The following is an 18,049-nucleotide window of genomic DNA, read 5'->3' as shown; positions in this document are numbered from 1 at the left end:
AAGAACTGTTTTATTGCAGCAATTAAAATTCTAATTGCAATAGTCTTTTTGTGACTTTGTGAATTTTTTATTTTCCGTGTATAATTTATTTTACCCTTAATTTTTTTTTAAATCACTCTCATGTTTTATAAAATTATTTGGTTATTTGCATTAAAAGTATCTGAATATTAAGTGAGAGTTCACATGGTTGCTATTGCTGTGTTTCAAAAATCAGAATTTTTTACGTATTACTTTTCTTTTCCGATATATTGCAAGCAGTTAAATAATTAAAATATTACCGATCAACATAGTTCCTAATTAGTTCACTGTACTTATACCAATGCTTAACAAGCATATAGATATCATGTGAAGTATTTCCTTTCTGATGGGATGCTGCCACTCATGTGACGGGAAATGTGAGAAATCGGCAATGCCCTTCCTTGATTTGAACTAAGGACTTCCCATTTGCTAGCCAGATGTGGCTTACATTCATGGTGTATTTAGTTATATGTACTTTTCAATTACACTACAAAGGTGCACTATAATTATGGAGAAAATACCTTAGAAATTTCACTCGGATGTATACCAACTCTCGTCTCCATTCATGATATGCTGCAAAAATGCTTTACCATTAATTTCATACTGATAAAGAAGCTCTTAGAAAGAGTTGATGTGCCCTCAATTTCAAGTAGATAATGGATGTCCATGCACATCTATCTTACACTGTTATGCCAATCATTAGCTTGCAGTGGGTAATGTTATGGACTTCTCCAATATTAATGTAAAATAGTGATGCTGCTTTCTGTATTATGATATGCCTATTCTCCTGTATTAGCTTCTTCACAACTGTAAAGTTATTTTCATAACTGCTGAAGTGTGATGAATAGAGTCCTCCATATTAATGGCATTGGTCTTTTTTTCAGTCCATTCAAACACCATGCGTATAATTTATATACCATCACTGTACTGAGTTCTCACTTAGATAATCTATGTAAGTTTTACCCCTTCATTTAAAGTCTCGCAATACTTCACTATTCTTGCTTTAAGCATGGTTGCAAGAGTGCATTGTGTTAAATTGTTTCTCTCATGTTCTTGTACATGCTCGTAGGCTTACTAACACCATATGGCTTGTTTGAGGTCATGCATAACTGTAAACAACATTTTTTGTTTCGTAATGCTGAGCTAGTAGAACATACCTTTCCTACTAATCCAAATATTTTAATTTTTTAGTGTAATTTATATAATTGGGGGATGTAGCTGAAGAAAATACAGATAGGATATAAAATAAAAAGTAGTAATAATTCGTAATGGAAGAGTTTAAATGTCATGATTTAATAGTAATTGCCGTAATCATAAATGAGAAAATGCATGAAACTAGTTAAGCTTAATATTTGAATCTAAAAATGATATTAGTTTTTAACAAAATTTTTGGTTTTTAATATAAAAATATAAATACCATTTTTACACTTTGTTTTCCTGAATTACAACAAATATTTTTACATAGTATCAAAGACTTTATTGCAGTTTTACAAAATCAGTATATCAAATATGTAATTTCAGATTATTGTAATTCAGGGTTTAATATAATGCTTATTTCATTTTATATAAGTAGTATTTCTTCAAATTTCTTAAAATTAATTTCATTTTCTTGCAGAGAACTCATGGATTGTGAAGTTGAAAATCTAGCATTTGTATGCTTGTTTTGTGACAACAATATCTTAGATTTCGAAGAAACCTTAAATCATATGAAGGTTTGTCAAAGTTTATGGTGTTTCAAATAATTGAGAATTCATTTAAAATTAGTATATTATTATACTCTATCAATATCAAATGAATGCTTGACTATTTGTTTATTTGATAAATTATTTAATTTTATCCTGTATGTTTCACAGTTAGTAAACATGATCTTAAAATTTAAGGATCCTGAATTGTTAGCCCAAAGTTGCATTAGACCCAAAGGGCTATTAGTCTCAAAACAGCATTTTACATCAATTCACTTTTCAAACTATTGCCACCAAATATTATCACCATGTATTATATTTAAAGAAACTAAATAATGAAGAATCTGCTTGAATGTGTGAATGTTTTTCACAGTGTGAATAAACAACTGTTACCTAGAGCTACCCAGTTTTGTGTAACATAGTCCTCCAACCGAACATGGGGACTTGGAAGCCAATTTTGAATTTCAAATCTGTTTTATTATTTATTTCAAATTTTGTAAAACTTTAACAAATGTTTTATTATCAAACTCAATTATTTCAAAGCGAACAATGGAAACACTGTAGGGGGGGATTTTTTTTGTCTCCAGTACGTGAGACTGTGTATTGAAAATTCTAAAGATATGTTGTTTTTAAATATTTTGTGATATTGCTTTTGAATTGAATTTTATGTGGTTCAGGTGCAAAGAGCATGATATTTAATAAATAGAGTTAACACACAAAACATTAGAAAAAAGCCCTTTTGGGAGTAGTGTAAAATTTGAAACCTTTCAGTTTTTTTTTTAATTTAATTTTATTTATATTTACTGCTATGTATATAATATATATTCTTTTTATTAATCAGAGGAAAGTAAATGCAAGATTTATTTTTTTGCTTATGTGGTGAGAATGGAAATCTTCAATACTTGCTGAATATTACAACTAAAAATTGTATTTCCTTAACTCTTTTATTAATTGTTCTTCCTAATACTTTGGAAAATGTTACCCATCATCTAAATTTTCTAGTAACTGGAAACCAAATTCTTGATTTAATCTCTATGGTATTATCGTATGACTCTGGTGTCATTGTCTTTCTTAATTATCTCTTGCTTAAGATGCTTAAAGATGCTGTGAATGTGAAGAAAACAAAAGTTTGGTTCCAGATGTGAAAATTTAGTACTGCCACTTGAACTCACCATATTACTTAATACCCCTATTCTCTTATGTGTGATATACCTCCTGAAAAAAGGTTAAACAAGTATGTAAAAGAATGTAGTGTACATATAAAAATAGTAGATTGACTGCAAATATAAAAACTCATTACAAATAATAATGCTTCTTCAAACTAATCATATTAAAATGACTATATAAAATAAATTGGCCTGCATAAAGATTCATGTACTTTGCCATAATCAATTAACCAATTAATTTCCTATTATTACTTTTAATAGATAAAAAGATAAATATATTTTTCTGCTTTCACACAGTTCAGATTTTTGACATTGTAATAAGGCTTTTGAAACATATTTGAATTGAAGTTACTCAGGTGGTAAAAAATAAAAATGTGCAATTTTTCGTCGCTTGCTGAATTTTTTTTAAGTACCAGATCATTATGTTAATAAACTTTAATTAAAATTCATTAAATTTTAAACACGAAATGTCAAATAGTAGTTGTATCTTAAAAAAAAAAAAAAAAAAAAGGAACTCAGTGTTGCCATTTTACATTTTTGAAATTAAAATTACCTTGAGAAATCTTACCATAAAGGTGGTATCTTTGGTAAAAATGCACATTTTTCCTGAAGCGGAATATGTTTTCAGAAATAAATTCAAATAAAGATTTTTAAAGGGGGCTGTTTGATTAATATTAAAATGAGTCATATAAAAAATTAAATGGATTTTTTTCATAACCTTGTTAAATTAAAGTTTTATTTAAAAAGTTATCTAAAATCAGAAATATGTGCATATTTTGACTATATAATTGTTACCAATAGCACTTGGGAATTTCAACTTATTATCCAGAATTTTCTATTCACGTGTATATTTGTGCAAATATGCACAAGTACACATAAGAAACGTGCATACACATTTTTCTTTTACTTCCTTGCTTGTTATTTTAAAACAAAAAGTATTATTCATTTTTTAACATGATATATTATACTAGGCATCCCACATAAAGGCAGCCTACCTGATTTGCATGAAAGCAAATTAATCTAATGGCAGTTTAAAAAAAAAAGAGGGAGGAGAAATAACTCTTATTATGAAGTCTGTCAGAAAAATTCTGTCTGTGTTGGAAATGAAAGAAAATAATACATTCTTTATACCTTTCATTCTACTGTGAAATTTAGTGTTACTTATGACTTTTTTGCCAGGGTGAAAGTAAATTGTAGATACCATTTTTGAAAAATGTCTTGTCGTTAGAGGTGAAGAACTCAAATAGTTCTTGGTTGGCATCTGATTCAGTTTTAAATTTATCCCTTCAAAAAATTTTGTGTGGAGAGAAACAAGTCATAATCAAAGTGTGCTAGGTTGGGGGAGCACGTTGGACACGGCAGAATTTCCTGACCTGGCTCTGGGATTTTCTGACAAGTCACCAAAGGAACATGTCATCTGGCATTATCTGATGCAGTGTGATATACTTCCTCTTTAAAACCTATTCATTTTCTTTGAATGCTTTGTTTAAATCATGCATTTACTGACAGTTTCTCTCCAAACTGAGCTTCTTTTTAGCCTTCTAGAGTTTGTAATGTATTGGTCATTGGATGTCCCACCATATATGAAGCATCTTATTCAGGCTCAAACTGGGTTTACAGGTGAAGGGGACAGGTTGACTCGGCCCACAGTATACTCTTTTCATAACTCTATTGTAGTAGGTAATCCAAACGGTTTCGCCAGTTATTACCTGATCCAAAAACTATTCATTTTTATTCCAAGCATAGGTGTGCATAAGATGACTTGATCATACAAATTTTTCTCATTTTACTAATGAGGCACCCATTTGGAATATTTATAAGCCTTCAGAATATGGTCTGAAATTGTCTCTTGTGCTGATTTTAAGTTTTTCCACAATTTACAGTATTGTCAAAGAAGGATTTTGCTCTATAATGGTCTTCACAATGTCATCATCGATCAAAGATAGTCACCCGGTCTGCTTATCAAGTCGAACTGATTTGCTTCAAATTTTTCTAACCATCTTCTGCACGTTCCGTCCAAAACTGCACTTCCACCAAAAATTGTCTCTAAATTTCAACATGCTTCTGTTGCATTTATTCCTTGTTCAAACTCATACAAAGTACAGTGTTGTAAAGGAACCGTATCGGTAGCCATGTTTACATGATTGCATCTCAATAATGACATAAGACACATTTTTATTTTTATCAAATACCTGGCCATTGACCATCAGGTCATTAGACAACAAGCTCTGCAATACTGTTCAAACTGTTAAGTGCAGAGTACAAGTCTAGATGAGCAGCATCCATGACTTGTTCAAAGTCACACAAAGCACATAAAGGAGAGGCAGTCAGATTAAAATGAAACAAATGAGCACCAAGGCAGTCATGCCCAGTCAGTAGTCTAAACTCAGCCACTGCTGTAGCACGAGGAGAGTCTGAGACACAGTCGGCTTTTAATAGCACCCTCCGTGACTTATTTTCAGTAGCACTAACAGCAGCATTACGAAAGGATTTTTTATAAACCCTGTTAATTTCAAGTTTACAGAATGAAGAGATAGGTCTCTGGAACACCATTAGAGAATGTCTGTACCCTTTTTTGCCAAAAGGTCTGCCATCTCATTTCTCCATAGGCCACAATGTGATGGCACTCACTGGAAAGCTGTCTGAATTCTGCTCAACTGCTCCCTGCAGCTCTGGACACAAACACGTTGTTTTCCTAGGTTACTTGCTAAGGCTTGAAGAGCAGAACTTGAGTCAGATAAAATTACAGCCTTATCAAGAGGAGTGAGATGGGCAGAAAGCTGTTGAAGAGCTAAGTGGTGGGCCTCGACTTCACCATTCAAAATGGGTTGTAATGAGAGCCAGCATGTAGGTAAAAGGAAAACAGATCACAGAAGATGCCATCACCAGTGGCTTGGGTGAAATCCAAAAAGGAACCATCAGTGTAAATATGAAGCCACTCACCAGGAGAATAGCAACTATTAATGATTTCCAAAGAGATGGCACAACGAGCAGTTGTGCATAAGTCATTTTTCCTCACATTCAAAGACAAGTCCAATCTGACATTGAGAACTATAAGCTCCAGTGGATTTATATGAGTTAACAATTCGTAGGCCTTGTTGTTAATGGCATTGTATTGAGTGTTCTCCTGGACGCATTGAATGAAGCCCTTCTGAGTCTTTAGATTGTGTACTCTGTTACAATTGTAATCATGCCAAAAAGAAATATTTGGGAGTCTATTATAAAGAACCAGGTTAGTCATTGGCTGTAAGTCACAAAGCAAATGCTTAGCAAGTACGGGAGTAATTTTAACACCTCCAGTGATCAAACACAAAGCCTGGTTTTGGAAAATATATCAAGCATACCAAAGACTATCCGAGGTAGAGACCAGCACTTCATTGCAATAATATAAAGCTGGCTGGACATAAGTCTTATAAATAGTGTTAAGGGTAGCTCTGCCACATCCCCATTTAGCACCAACTAATCTTTTAAGAATTGAGAGTCTCTTCCTGGCTTTTGAGATGAGGTATTCAAAATGCTTAGTCCATTTCAATTTGTTATCAAAGATGCAACCCAGATAAGTTGAAACATCATTATGCTGCAAGGGAGAACCTCTGTAAACAAGATCAGAAGTGAAAAGCTGTCTATTTAAAGTAAAATACTGACTAGTAGTTTTCCCAAAGTTTATAGTCATATTATTCTCAAAACTCCAGCTCTGCAGCTTCTCAAGAGACTTCAGAACAGTATTTAGCTTGTATTGATCACCTTTAGTTGCATAGCACCAAATAGCAAGATCATCTGCAAAAAGGGCAGCATTAGGCAATCCATCAGAAGTCAAGATACTCAGTAGGTCATCAATAAAAATATTAAATAAAATGGGTCTGATCACCATGCTCTGTTGTAAGCCAGTTTCACTCTGTTTAAAGTTGGGCACAGAATCACCAAAACAAGTGGTGCAGAAATGTTCTGAAAGAAACCTCCTGATCCAAGAAAGCATGTTACTGCATACACCCAGGTTTTGTAATTTCTGGATACATTTGAGTTGTGAAACTTTATCAAAAGCAGCTTCAAAGTCCACAAACACAACCAAAACAGAGCATCTCTGATCCAGAGCCTCCTTTATGGACTGACCCAGCAAGATAACTTAATGGTTTGTGGACATCAATTTTCTAAATCCGTCCTGAGTTAGAGATATAAAGTTATTAGACTCAAAAAACTAACTCAGATGAGATGCAATCTTTCTTTCCATGACCTTGAATAAAATGCTAGTTAAAAAAATGGGTCAATAATTATTTAAATTATCCAGAAGTTTATTACTTTTAAGTATAGGAACGATGATCGCCTCATTCCAAATCACTGGAACACCAGTGTGCCAATTATAGTTGTAGAGCTCCAATAATACAGAGAATGCATTTCTCCCAAAGTGCCTCAGGAAATCAGGGTGGAAATTATCTGGACCAGGGCTTTTGCCACTCCTGACACGTCTGATAGCTTCTATAAGTTCTGCCTTATTAAAGTCTTGATAAAAAATCTTGTGTCCGCAATTTAGGGAAAAGGCAGAGTGACAAAGTTCCTGTCTAATAAATCTCTGTTGGGTATTGAGGTCTCTCCTCAACCGTTGTTTAGAAGAATTAAAAGTGTTGGAAATATCTCTGTCATCAGTTAAAACGCAACTACCAATTTTCAGTGGCTCTCTAGTAGATGCAATCTTTTTATTCTGTAATTTGCTCACATAATTGTAAACTCTTTTGCCATTCTTCCTATAGTCAGTTTTAGAAACAAAATCATTGAAACAGTTTCTTTTAGCAGAAAGAATTTCCTTTCGAAGGATTCTAAAGAATTGAATGTCCTCAGGACTCCTGAATGTTCAGCAGCAGTACGAGCCATAGAAGATTTTTCTTTAAGAATGGCAAGACTTTCATTCCAGAAAGGTTTGTAGATAAATTGCTTGCCTCTCGGTATCCACTTTTATGCAATATCAAAAACAATATTAGTAAATCTAGAAAAGGCACAATCAATATTCTCTCCTGCTTCACAGAAACTAGAAGTAGATCCAAAAATAGATTCAAGATCTACAGTAAAGGCATTCCAATTAGCTTTAGTAAAATTCCATCTGTGTCTAACGGAATTCCTTTGTAATTTCTTAGTGGTAAAATTGAGTAACAATTATGTGATGTTAAGAGCCAGGATCATAAATTACTTCTATCTCAGCAACATTGGAAATGTCTGCAGAAGCTAAAGTGAAGTCTGGATTGATCCCACTCCCTAGGTTGGGACGTCTGAATCATTATACAGAGGCTCCAGTTTATCAGAATGCAAAAGATCTTCCATCATCAATCCAGCAAAATTTGTGTCTTTATAATCCCAGAGTTGACTATTGGCATTAAAATTGTCACAAAGAATTATTTTACTGGAGAGAGTCAAGAAGCTGAAGTCAAGTTTGGTGTTACTGGATGGACTGTAGCAATCATAAATTTTAAAATGTTTCTTCCATTTCCGCACATTTCAGCTCCATTGTATGAGGAGAAATTACTAACTTCATGAAAATCAGAAATCAGGCTATTCTTTACACCAACCAAAATACCACTAACGATTCTTTCCAATTTGGGAAGAATTCTAAGATAATAAGGTCAAAAGTGTGGTATTTCAGTGATTCATTCGACAAATTAGCCTCAACAATAATAAAAACATCTATATCACAAGAGTTTAGAATAGTCAGCAATTGATTCTTTTTCCATGAGAAATGCCACCAGCATTCCACTAGAGAACTCTCAGTCATTGCAAATCCTTAGAAGGATGGTTGGTACTAAAGTTCGATTGCATCACAAAAGAAGATTCGAGGAGAGCAGTAGTCACAATAGCAGATTTTGCGTTACCTAGGATTAACCACGTGGAGGCCTGCTACATTACATCCCAACACATAAAACACACTTGTTTCATTTAATTTAGAAGAACAGCTGTTTATAAATGCAGTAATAAAGACAGCTGTATATATTTGAAATGAGCACCTGCATTCATGTTGAAACTTATAATGACTTTATCAGACACTCCAATAAGCAGGAATATATAGTTAGCAAAAGTATATGGTTAACAATTTACATGTATCTTTAAGCAGTTCTATTTGGAGAATAAATTTATTTGATTATGAAAAATTAAATCAACATGTAAAACAAAGAACTTACTTTAAAAACAAAAACAAAAGAACAATATGTTTATGGTATTGCTCATGCATTTGTTAATGAGAAACATAGATTACTGACTATACGCTTAATGTATTTTTATGATTGAGCAATTTATTTTTAATGTGTGATTTTGCTATTTATATATTACAGATTATATAATGTGTAAATAAATTATGTACTGTTATGGATAAAAGCAACCCCTAAACACTCACCATATTTATCTAAATTTCATATGACTTACTTATTTTTTCACTATTTTCTGACTGTTTGTGAAACACTTCTTCAACATTGATGTGGAGCTGAAAATGTGGCTTGATGAATTCTAAGAGTAATATTTTTCCCTCAAGACTTATTATTACTAAAACAAACCAAAAAAAGAAAGAAAAGCCATGTTTATTTTATTATTTATTTACTTTGCTATGAATTTGATGTTAAGTTTTGCTTGATTTTAAGTATGGGTAATGTGTGCAAATGTGCTTCATTTATTAGTTTGCTGAAAATTTCATTGATGCAGTAATATTTTTAGTTCATTTCCTCGTCAAGAGGTTGATTTTATAGCTTGACTTGTAAGTAATATCAGTTGATATAATTGAGGTCAGAAAAGTAATAATATATCTATAACTTTGAGATTTGTAAGGATTTTTCTTTGTTTGGGATTTGAGCCAACAAGTTATGTCTGATAACATATACAGTACAAAGTCCTTAATCCAGACTCATTGGGACTTCAGCGATTCTGGATTATAGATCATCAATTTAAATCTGGTAAGATGGCATGCAGAAATTATACAATTAAAAATATGAAACTGTAATTTATGAAATAAAGAGCAATTATGATCTAAAGGGTATCATAATTTACAAAAAAAAACTTAATATTTATTTATTTACTTTATTAAACATTTCTTTCAATGTAAGTTGTTTAAGTTGCTTCGTTTTTTGTGCTAATACCTTCTCTTTAATTCTATAAACTATAATTTCTATAATATTAACTATAATTCTATAATTTCTTGTTCAGTTACACTGTTGTTCCACTGTTGAAGTCCTGTAATTGATGTGTCGAGAATACCAACTTGTCAATCGCAATTTTATCATTTTCAGTAACCTCTCTCACTTTCTTCACTATCGGAAGCGCACATGGGTAAACACTTTACGCGCATGCGTAAATTTGTGGCTTTGAAGTCCAGATTATAGATCATTCCGGATAATGGACGTCCGGACATTGTACTGTATAAGATTTACAAACATTGCTCAGACAACTTGCATAAAATTTCAACAACTCGCATAAAAAATCACAGAATGGAAGCATGAATTTATAAACCTTGCTTTTGTAAGGAGCTATTGTTTAAATCTTGTTGTTAGTCTTTCATCTACACATGAACATGTTTATCTTTGGACTTACAACTGCATTTGTATCATTATTATTTTATAATTTACAGAAAAACCACAATTTTGACTTCTTGCTGTTGAAAGAAAAATATCACTTGAACTTTTATGCTCAAATAAAATTAATTAACTACATAAGGAGAAAAGTGAGTAATTTTATTTTCTACTATTGATAATAAGCACATTATCTTTGGTACTATCTTATTATCTTTGGTAAATTGCAAAATTGATATTTTTTTTTCAGTATTGTGTATTTAGTGTCTGTTCATCTTGTCAACTACATAACTTTATCTCTATAAATTTTACAAATACTGGATGCTTTCAGTATATTACTGTGTAACATAATCTGAAGATAATTTTCTTCTTCCCTTTCCTTCATGGGCATTGCTATTGTGTAGCACATGTAAATTGCTTTATTAAAAAATTAATCTTATAGTTGATAAAGTAACAAATATGTTTAGTTATTATTAGTAATGAAATGTAAATTTAGTGCGATTCCGTTTTATTAATGAAAGAATATACAAAATAACTATTTTTAAATGGAAATTTTTATTTTATGTTTAATATTGTGTTCTTCAAGGTAAAATGGAATCTTAACTTCCATCTGTAAATTATATAAAGGGGGGGAATGAATTTTATATTTTCAAAAGCCCATAAACAATTATTATGTTCAGCATGCCTTGGATAGTTGTTTAAGATCTTATAGTGATAAGAGCATTATATAAGTAGTATTTGTATTTATGCTCTTATCCATTACATGCTACATAGTGTATTTAAAAATTTTTTGGAAGGAGACAAAATCATACAGAATCATATCTGAAGACCTGAAATCTTGTGTGAAATCAGATGGCCATTTCTTGAGCTTTTACTAATCCACCGATGAAGAATAGTTATATTCAGATAATGTTCTGAACATAAGTGAATGCATGAATATAATCTTTCCCTTTGATGTGTGATACAGTTGAAAAAAACTGCAGACTGGAACTTCTGCAGACTATTTATATCAGAAATTAATGTTAAAAACATACTTCTATCCAAGCATGTTCCTAGATTTTTTTTATTACTTTCTTCTATTTATATGGGATGATACAAAAAAATATTTACAAAATGATGTGGCAAATCAGGCATACAACAAGGATTAAAAATAACATGGGGTCGCGAATGCTATGCGGAGCCACTAGACGGCATTTAAAATAGTACATAATATAAAGATGAAAAACAAAATCGTCTCATCATTTATTTATATTAGTCACATGTTACAAATGTATGACCACTACAGGAGATGTTCAGATTTTTTTCTAGATGCATTGAGACATGCCTAAGACATACCTAAGATAAAGTGTGCCGTTGCTTTAAATGGCACACCTTCTCAAATATACCTGGTATATCACCAACAATTCTTCCTACTAAGTCTTCTGACAATGATACAGGTGTCTCATTAAGTTCTTTTAAAAAAAACTCCTGAAGAAAAAATCAGTTGGAGACAGATCTGGTGATCAAGGTGGCCATGCAGTTGATCCACTGCAACCAATCCAATGCCTGGAAAAAGTTTCCTGCAGATGTGTTTTGATTTGTCTGCTGAAACGTGCAGAGCTCCAACTGTCCTAAAATCAAATGCATTGACAAATAGGCATACGAACATCATTTAGCATGTCTGGCAGAACCTCTTGCAAGAATGCAACCATTAAGTCTTCCTGAGAGAATATATGAACCAAGTAAACAGTTTCCTAAAATGCCAGCCCACACATTGAGAGAAATTTGTGTTGTGAGGCATGCATACACATAGCATATGGTTTTCCATCCACCCAAGTATGCAAGTTACGAACATTCATCGCATGCTCTACTAAGAACGTATCCTCATAGTGAAAAGAAAATTTGCTGTGAAGTTCCAGTCTGCAGTATTTTCTTGCAAAAACTACCATGCAAATTTCATGCATTTGTTATAGTCTTCCAGTTGCAATGCCTAAACGTGTTGTGAATGAAAAGGATGCAGTCCTTCGGCGTGTAAAAAGCGACAGACAGTAGGTTGGAGGATATGGATGTCCCAGGATACAACTTGTATACGTGTTGAAGGATTATGCTGCAGTTTTCGAGAATGCTTTATTCTGAAAAAACTGTCCAAGTTGTTTCTTGGCGACCAACATTTGGCTTGTGCATGTCAATTGAGCTCGTTTCGCACAGTCGTTGTGCATAGTGGCAAGGCATCTTTCTGTCAGGGTATTTCTTGCAATATATTCTCATGGCTTCTCCTCTATTGCAGTTGGCCATGCCACATAAATCAAATGAATGTCAGCCATTTTCTGGTACATGTAATTAGCCATGTTACTCTCAACACATCCACAGCTTGAATGAAGACAACCTCCATTTGCTCAGCATGTGTTTGTATAACAATGCCCTCTTATGGCTATAGCAACCTCTAGTGGATGCAACCCTATGTAACCTAAGTGAGTTTTTATCTTTGTTGTATGTCTGATTTGCTATGTTATTTTGTAATTTTCTTTTAATCACACCATGTATTGCATAGGGGAATAAGTATACTCCTTTATTTTTTTGTCATATATTACATTTCCATGCAATTTGATAATTATGAATAAGCCATGTGTTATTGTCTGTGTGAAATGCTCTAAAGAAATACACTTTTCTTCAATAAAAAAAAAAGAAAGAAAGAAAAGAAAAGATTTTTTTTTTTTTTTTTTTTTTTTTTTTTTTTTTTTTTTTAAGGTTTATGAAAAAGAATGCATCAATTGTGATCTGAAGTTTAACTTTCACAATGAGTTATTGAAACATATGGTGGAAAGCGGCCATATATCCATTCTTCCAGATCCTGCTAAGTGGAATCAGCCATTGTAAGTATTTGTATCTTAATATATATGTAAGATAAAATTATATGAATCAGAATTATAATATAACTATAAGTATAAACATTAATTCTTCCTCTATTCTAAAATCGTAATAACTTCTCTGCATTGCGTCATTCAAATTAATCATGCGATCTTACGTAACCGTTAATACCAGATGCCTCTTGGCGACCAATCACCGAATTGTAAACCAAAACTTTTCTCTTCGCATGCTTCCATCTTTCATAACTACGCACTTCAGCTTTTGCTCTCTACTGTGCTGAGATGTAATATCGCTGGCTTGCTTTCTATCTCAACAATATCAAAAATGTAAATCTTCTGTGGAAAGACACGACTAGTGCCAAGTGATCTGTGGCCACATATGTCCATTGGAAATAAAAATGGAATTAAAACTGCCTCGACTGCCAAGTTCTTTAAATACTACGCAATCAAAATTCTTCTTCAATATGGATCTAAGCACGCATCTACAGTGTTCCGTCATTTCCTTTGCTTTTATTATAACATATATATATTGTAATTTTATAGTTGTAATAAAGCTTAGTGTTATAATCTAAATTGATAAAAGCAAACACTGCATTAAGTAAATATTTGCATTCCAAATACTTTTTGATGCAATCAACCAGCAATTTAGCAAATTTCATAGTGGAAAAGATCCAAATAAAAATTTACGTTTGAAATTAATATTATCGTGCATATTTAGGAAACGTGTATACTGCATATTTTAGCAGCAGAGTAACACATGTGGGATTGTGATTTCCATGGTGTTGCTGCTGTAATTATAAAGCATATTAGGAATGTTTCTGTCTGTAATGGAATCTAGAAAGGGCTAAGGATCGGTTGAAAATACCTTTTTTGATTAGGGTGGAAGTGCAAATAAGAACTAAATGCATTTGATTGCAATATGAATAAACTAAATGCATTGTGGAGGTACAAAATAATGCTTAATAAAAAATAAAAAAAATAAATAAATAAAAAAAAAAATAAACCTTATCTAGTAAAACTCTTACTACAATCTTTTGAACTGAAAAATAATATATTTTTCATTATCTCCCTACATTGAGAAAAGGCTTTAAGTTTCATTCATTTTGTTTTCTCAGCTTTTTAATAGTCAAGTTTATAATAGTATGTCTTTCAGAAATTGTTTATTTCAAAATACATTTAGTTACTATTTTAAATTAATTCAAGTAAAGTGGTGCTTTGTAATAATTTTTTACGATCTTGAAAATTGTCATAATTATGCCTGCTCATTTTTGCAAGGTTTATAAATTTAATTCATTGATATTTTATATTGGAATATATAATATAATGTGTTATTTTTTAAAGAATGTATTGCAATATTTATGATAAAATTTGTAGCTATTTCCTTCAGTGTATCAAGTTATAAATGTTAAGTTGTAAAGTTGTTTGATCATTTGTCATTTCATGTTTCCTATCCAGAATTTAGATTTTAATGACTTGCGTACATTTTATTTAGGTATTATTTTTCAACATTTGAAAATGACAATTTGCTGTGTGCACTTGATGATGATGATGATAATTCTGAATGTCAGGAAGAGCATTTAGTTTATCCAGAAGAAACTGTCATGCCATCTTCAACTTTGCTTTATGATGAGAATTTTAGAAAGAATCTTATATAAGTAAAAAAAATTTCTTAGTGATGTAATATATTTAAACTAATTTTTATGTTATAATTAAAAGCAAGCTGTATACATAATGTCTGTTATTTATTTATATATATAAACTGTTTTAATAAAATTGTATTTTTTGTTTTATGCCTGTGCTTCATGTATGAAAGTCACATGTGTTCTTTTCTTTTAAATTTGGTTTTCTGCATTTTTGAATAGGGATTAATTCTTTTAATTTATGTTATTTAAGTTTTGAGGTATGTCCTGTTATAGACAGAAGCAATTTCAATTTTCAATCTAGATTGATCTTACATTTATTTGAGTACAAATTTCAACAAAGAGAGGCTGCACAAGCTTAAAATACACTATTAGTTTATCTTCTAGCCTATTAAATATTTCAGACTTCTCTCCTAATAAACTAATTTTTCTATAGCTAGGGCAATTTTGCATTAGTTCCATTATAAAGCAATGCAAAAATAGATAAAGCCGAATTGTTTTTATTACTATTAAAGGATGTTTATGTACCGAACTGTGTAATATATGACATTAGAAATATCTTTTACTAATCAGAGTTATGCTGCAAATGTTCATAATTGCACTAGTTTGTAATCTTTTTGCCACGTGGAAGAAAATCAGTAACTTGAATCAATTTTTATATTCTATTAAAAAGTTTGAATAACCAAGTTTTTCTTTTTGTGATAAAACATTTAAACACCTTCCGCAGTGCAGTAATGATAGCAAAAATTAAATATATTTACACAATTGCTTCACATCCATGCAATGAATAATCATCAAGAAATGAATTGTAATTTGTTTTATTTATAATGAAACATGCTTTCAGATGATGAATAAAAAATTTCGTAGCCTGGTATAGTGTAGAAGAAAATTCCATGGAATTTCCAAACAAAAGTCTGTTTTCAGGACTTTTGTTTTCGTTGCTAAAGAAGCTATGCACCCTCAGATTTCAAACTGCATTCAAAAACTATATTGTTTTTCCATTAGTAAACATATAAAATTTCATACACACTGAGGGTCAGAAAATATGTATCCAAGAGGGAAAAAGGGGCATTTTGTTTTGAAAGGTATAGTTGGGAACACAACTCTTTAGTATTTAAATATAAATTATTATTTGTGTATATGTATGTAAGGTATAAAATATGAAAGAAAATTACTAACTGAATTGGCAATAGCCCTTGCAGTGAACAGAATCTGTGCCCATTCTTCATCAAACTTTTTCTTTTCGTACATCTTTATAATAATTAATTTAAACAAAGGAGTGAGCAACAAGCAGTAGCAAGTTCTCAGCAAACAAATGAGAGAGAAAATGTAACATGTCTGAGATGAAAGCTTGCTTCTGAATAATAAGGTTTTAATTCACAATTAAATCCTGTTGGCTAATAAAAATTTTTGCTTCCACATTTAAATCATTATTGGCTGAAGCCTTTATGTAAGGAGCCTTGGATTATGTAAAAATCATGACGTTCTGCCTAGACAGTATAGTGGTTAGGGAAGCCTCCTGCGGTTCCGAAAAGCCTGTGTTTGAATGCTAGAGAAGGCATGTATGTTTGTAAATGTATAATGTCTGTGTGGCTGCATTCTAAATATGTGGTGAGCCAAAAGTCCTGTCGAGAGATTAGTAAGACCATTGGACCAAACTCCCACGATGCTCTCCATCAAAATTGGTGGCGGAACTGAGCGAAGTCATACTCTCACCTGTATGGTGCTCAAGGCTCTTGCCAATGACAGGCGCAATCTTGCTGTCCTTGCCACAATGAATTTTATGAGCTTGTTCTGATGTTACTCTCAGAGAAGTGAGGTAAGTCACAAAACACAACACAAAATTCATAACATGGATTAATTTTGAAATGATGCAGTTTAGAGAAATTTTTATAAGCCATTACTATTTTTAGAACAGTAAGGCTGCTATCACACATCCGTTTGTTTTGGAAGAACAACTGTTTGGAACAATTTTTCTGTTTTGTCACAACAGCCAATCGCCACAGATCACTTTGAGGTTAACGCAGTGGAAACTATTTCACCATTACAAACAAGCTCATAATTTTCTTCTTTTGTAATGAGTATAAAACTAATATATAATAACCAAATAATAAGTATAGTAACCAGGGTACAGCATTAAAAGTTAGATTTCACTATTTGCTGTTTTTTTTTTTTTTTTTTTTTTTTTTTTTTTTTTTAAATTTGGCATTGCCAAAGTCTGAATATTTTCTTCATTCAAAACACTTCTGTGACTGGAAGTATATGACTGCGACCAATGGTTGCAAAAATAAAGGCTGAGTATATATTTATCTTTAAATTCATTAATTTTGTTATCTCTTTACACTATATTAAATTTTAACTTAATCTATTAATATTTTATCTCTTTACATTTTGCATAATTTTAATTATGCATTATTTTAGTTATTTAATATTTCCTAATTGCCTTCCATAGAACTCAGGCACTTCTGTCTGTAATGACAGAATTTAAAAACATATAACTTAAAATCCATGCTTTGTATATTTAATTTTTAAAATTGAATCTTCAACTATGTTCAGTATAAAAAACTTTATAAATGAAAGTATACAGAATCTGAAATAGTTGGACATGAGTTGCAAGATTTTTCTCTTTGCCCTGTGTCAGTCAAAATTCATACTGAGAATACTGAACTGGGTTTGGAAAAGATGAAGATAACGGGCTATGTTATGACTTTAGTGAAGAGAAATGAAACTATTCTCTAAGGTTACGGATATATCAAATTATATAAAGTAGAAATTGTACACACTGACAACAGCAGCAAGTCCCAATGTAGATGATGAAGATACCAATAGGAGCAACGAAAGAAACAATAAAGTACATTCAAAAGTCGTTAATTCGGACACCCATAATCCGGAATGATCTATAATCCGGACCTCAAAGCTACAAACTTTCTGCGCATGCGTCGCACTGACGCATGCGCAGTAAGACTTTTATGGCTGCAAATATGCGTGTGCGCATGTGCGTAATACGTTTACGCTTGCGCGTTTAATGTATAACGGACGGTATAAGCTAAGCTAAAATTATCTAATTCAGTTAATGTTGCAGATTGCGTTGTTCCTGAATCTTCGAATTGGTTCCGGCTTATTATTTTTTGCAGACTGTTACAGCAATTTTATAAAAGTAAG

The 18,049-nt window shown here is 31.8% G+C and overlaps 1 protein-coding gene across 3 annotated transcripts in view; it reads left to right on the top strand.

Annotated features, from left to right (window-relative positions):
• Window positions 1-15,037, top strand: part of LOC118180751 (zinc finger protein 277) — a 79,239-nt gene extending 64,202 nt beyond the window's left edge. Inside the window, exons 9-12 of one of the 3 annotated variants that reach the window (XR_015043550.1) lie at window positions 1,634-1,730; window positions 10,461-10,553; window positions 12,668-12,851; window positions 13,129-13,256. Coding sequence is in view for 2 of the 3 variants with exons in the window: in XM_085825558.1 (XP_085681684.1) it covers window positions 1,634-1,730; window positions 10,461-10,553; window positions 13,129-13,253; window positions 14,740-14,902 (478 nt within the window). In the remaining variant the exon portion in view is untranslated. Of the gene's footprint in view, window positions 1-1,633; window positions 1,731-10,460; window positions 10,554-12,667; window positions 12,852-13,128; window positions 13,257-14,739 lie in introns of those variants that run through there. The other 2 variants (XM_085825558.1, XM_085825562.1) reach the window with 2 other exon arrangements.
• Window positions 15,038-18,049: the final 3,012 nt, after the last annotated feature.

The sequence above is a fragment of the Stegodyphus dumicola genome, chromosome 1 (genome assembly GCF_044657685.1).
Source record: "Stegodyphus dumicola isolate Sdum_Otavi_A_Nest chromosome 1, ASM4465768v1".
Lineage (NCBI taxonomy): Eukaryota > Metazoa > Arthropoda > Arachnida > Araneae > Eresidae > Stegodyphus > Stegodyphus dumicola.
This window is presented reverse-complemented; position numbering and strand designations above follow the sequence as displayed.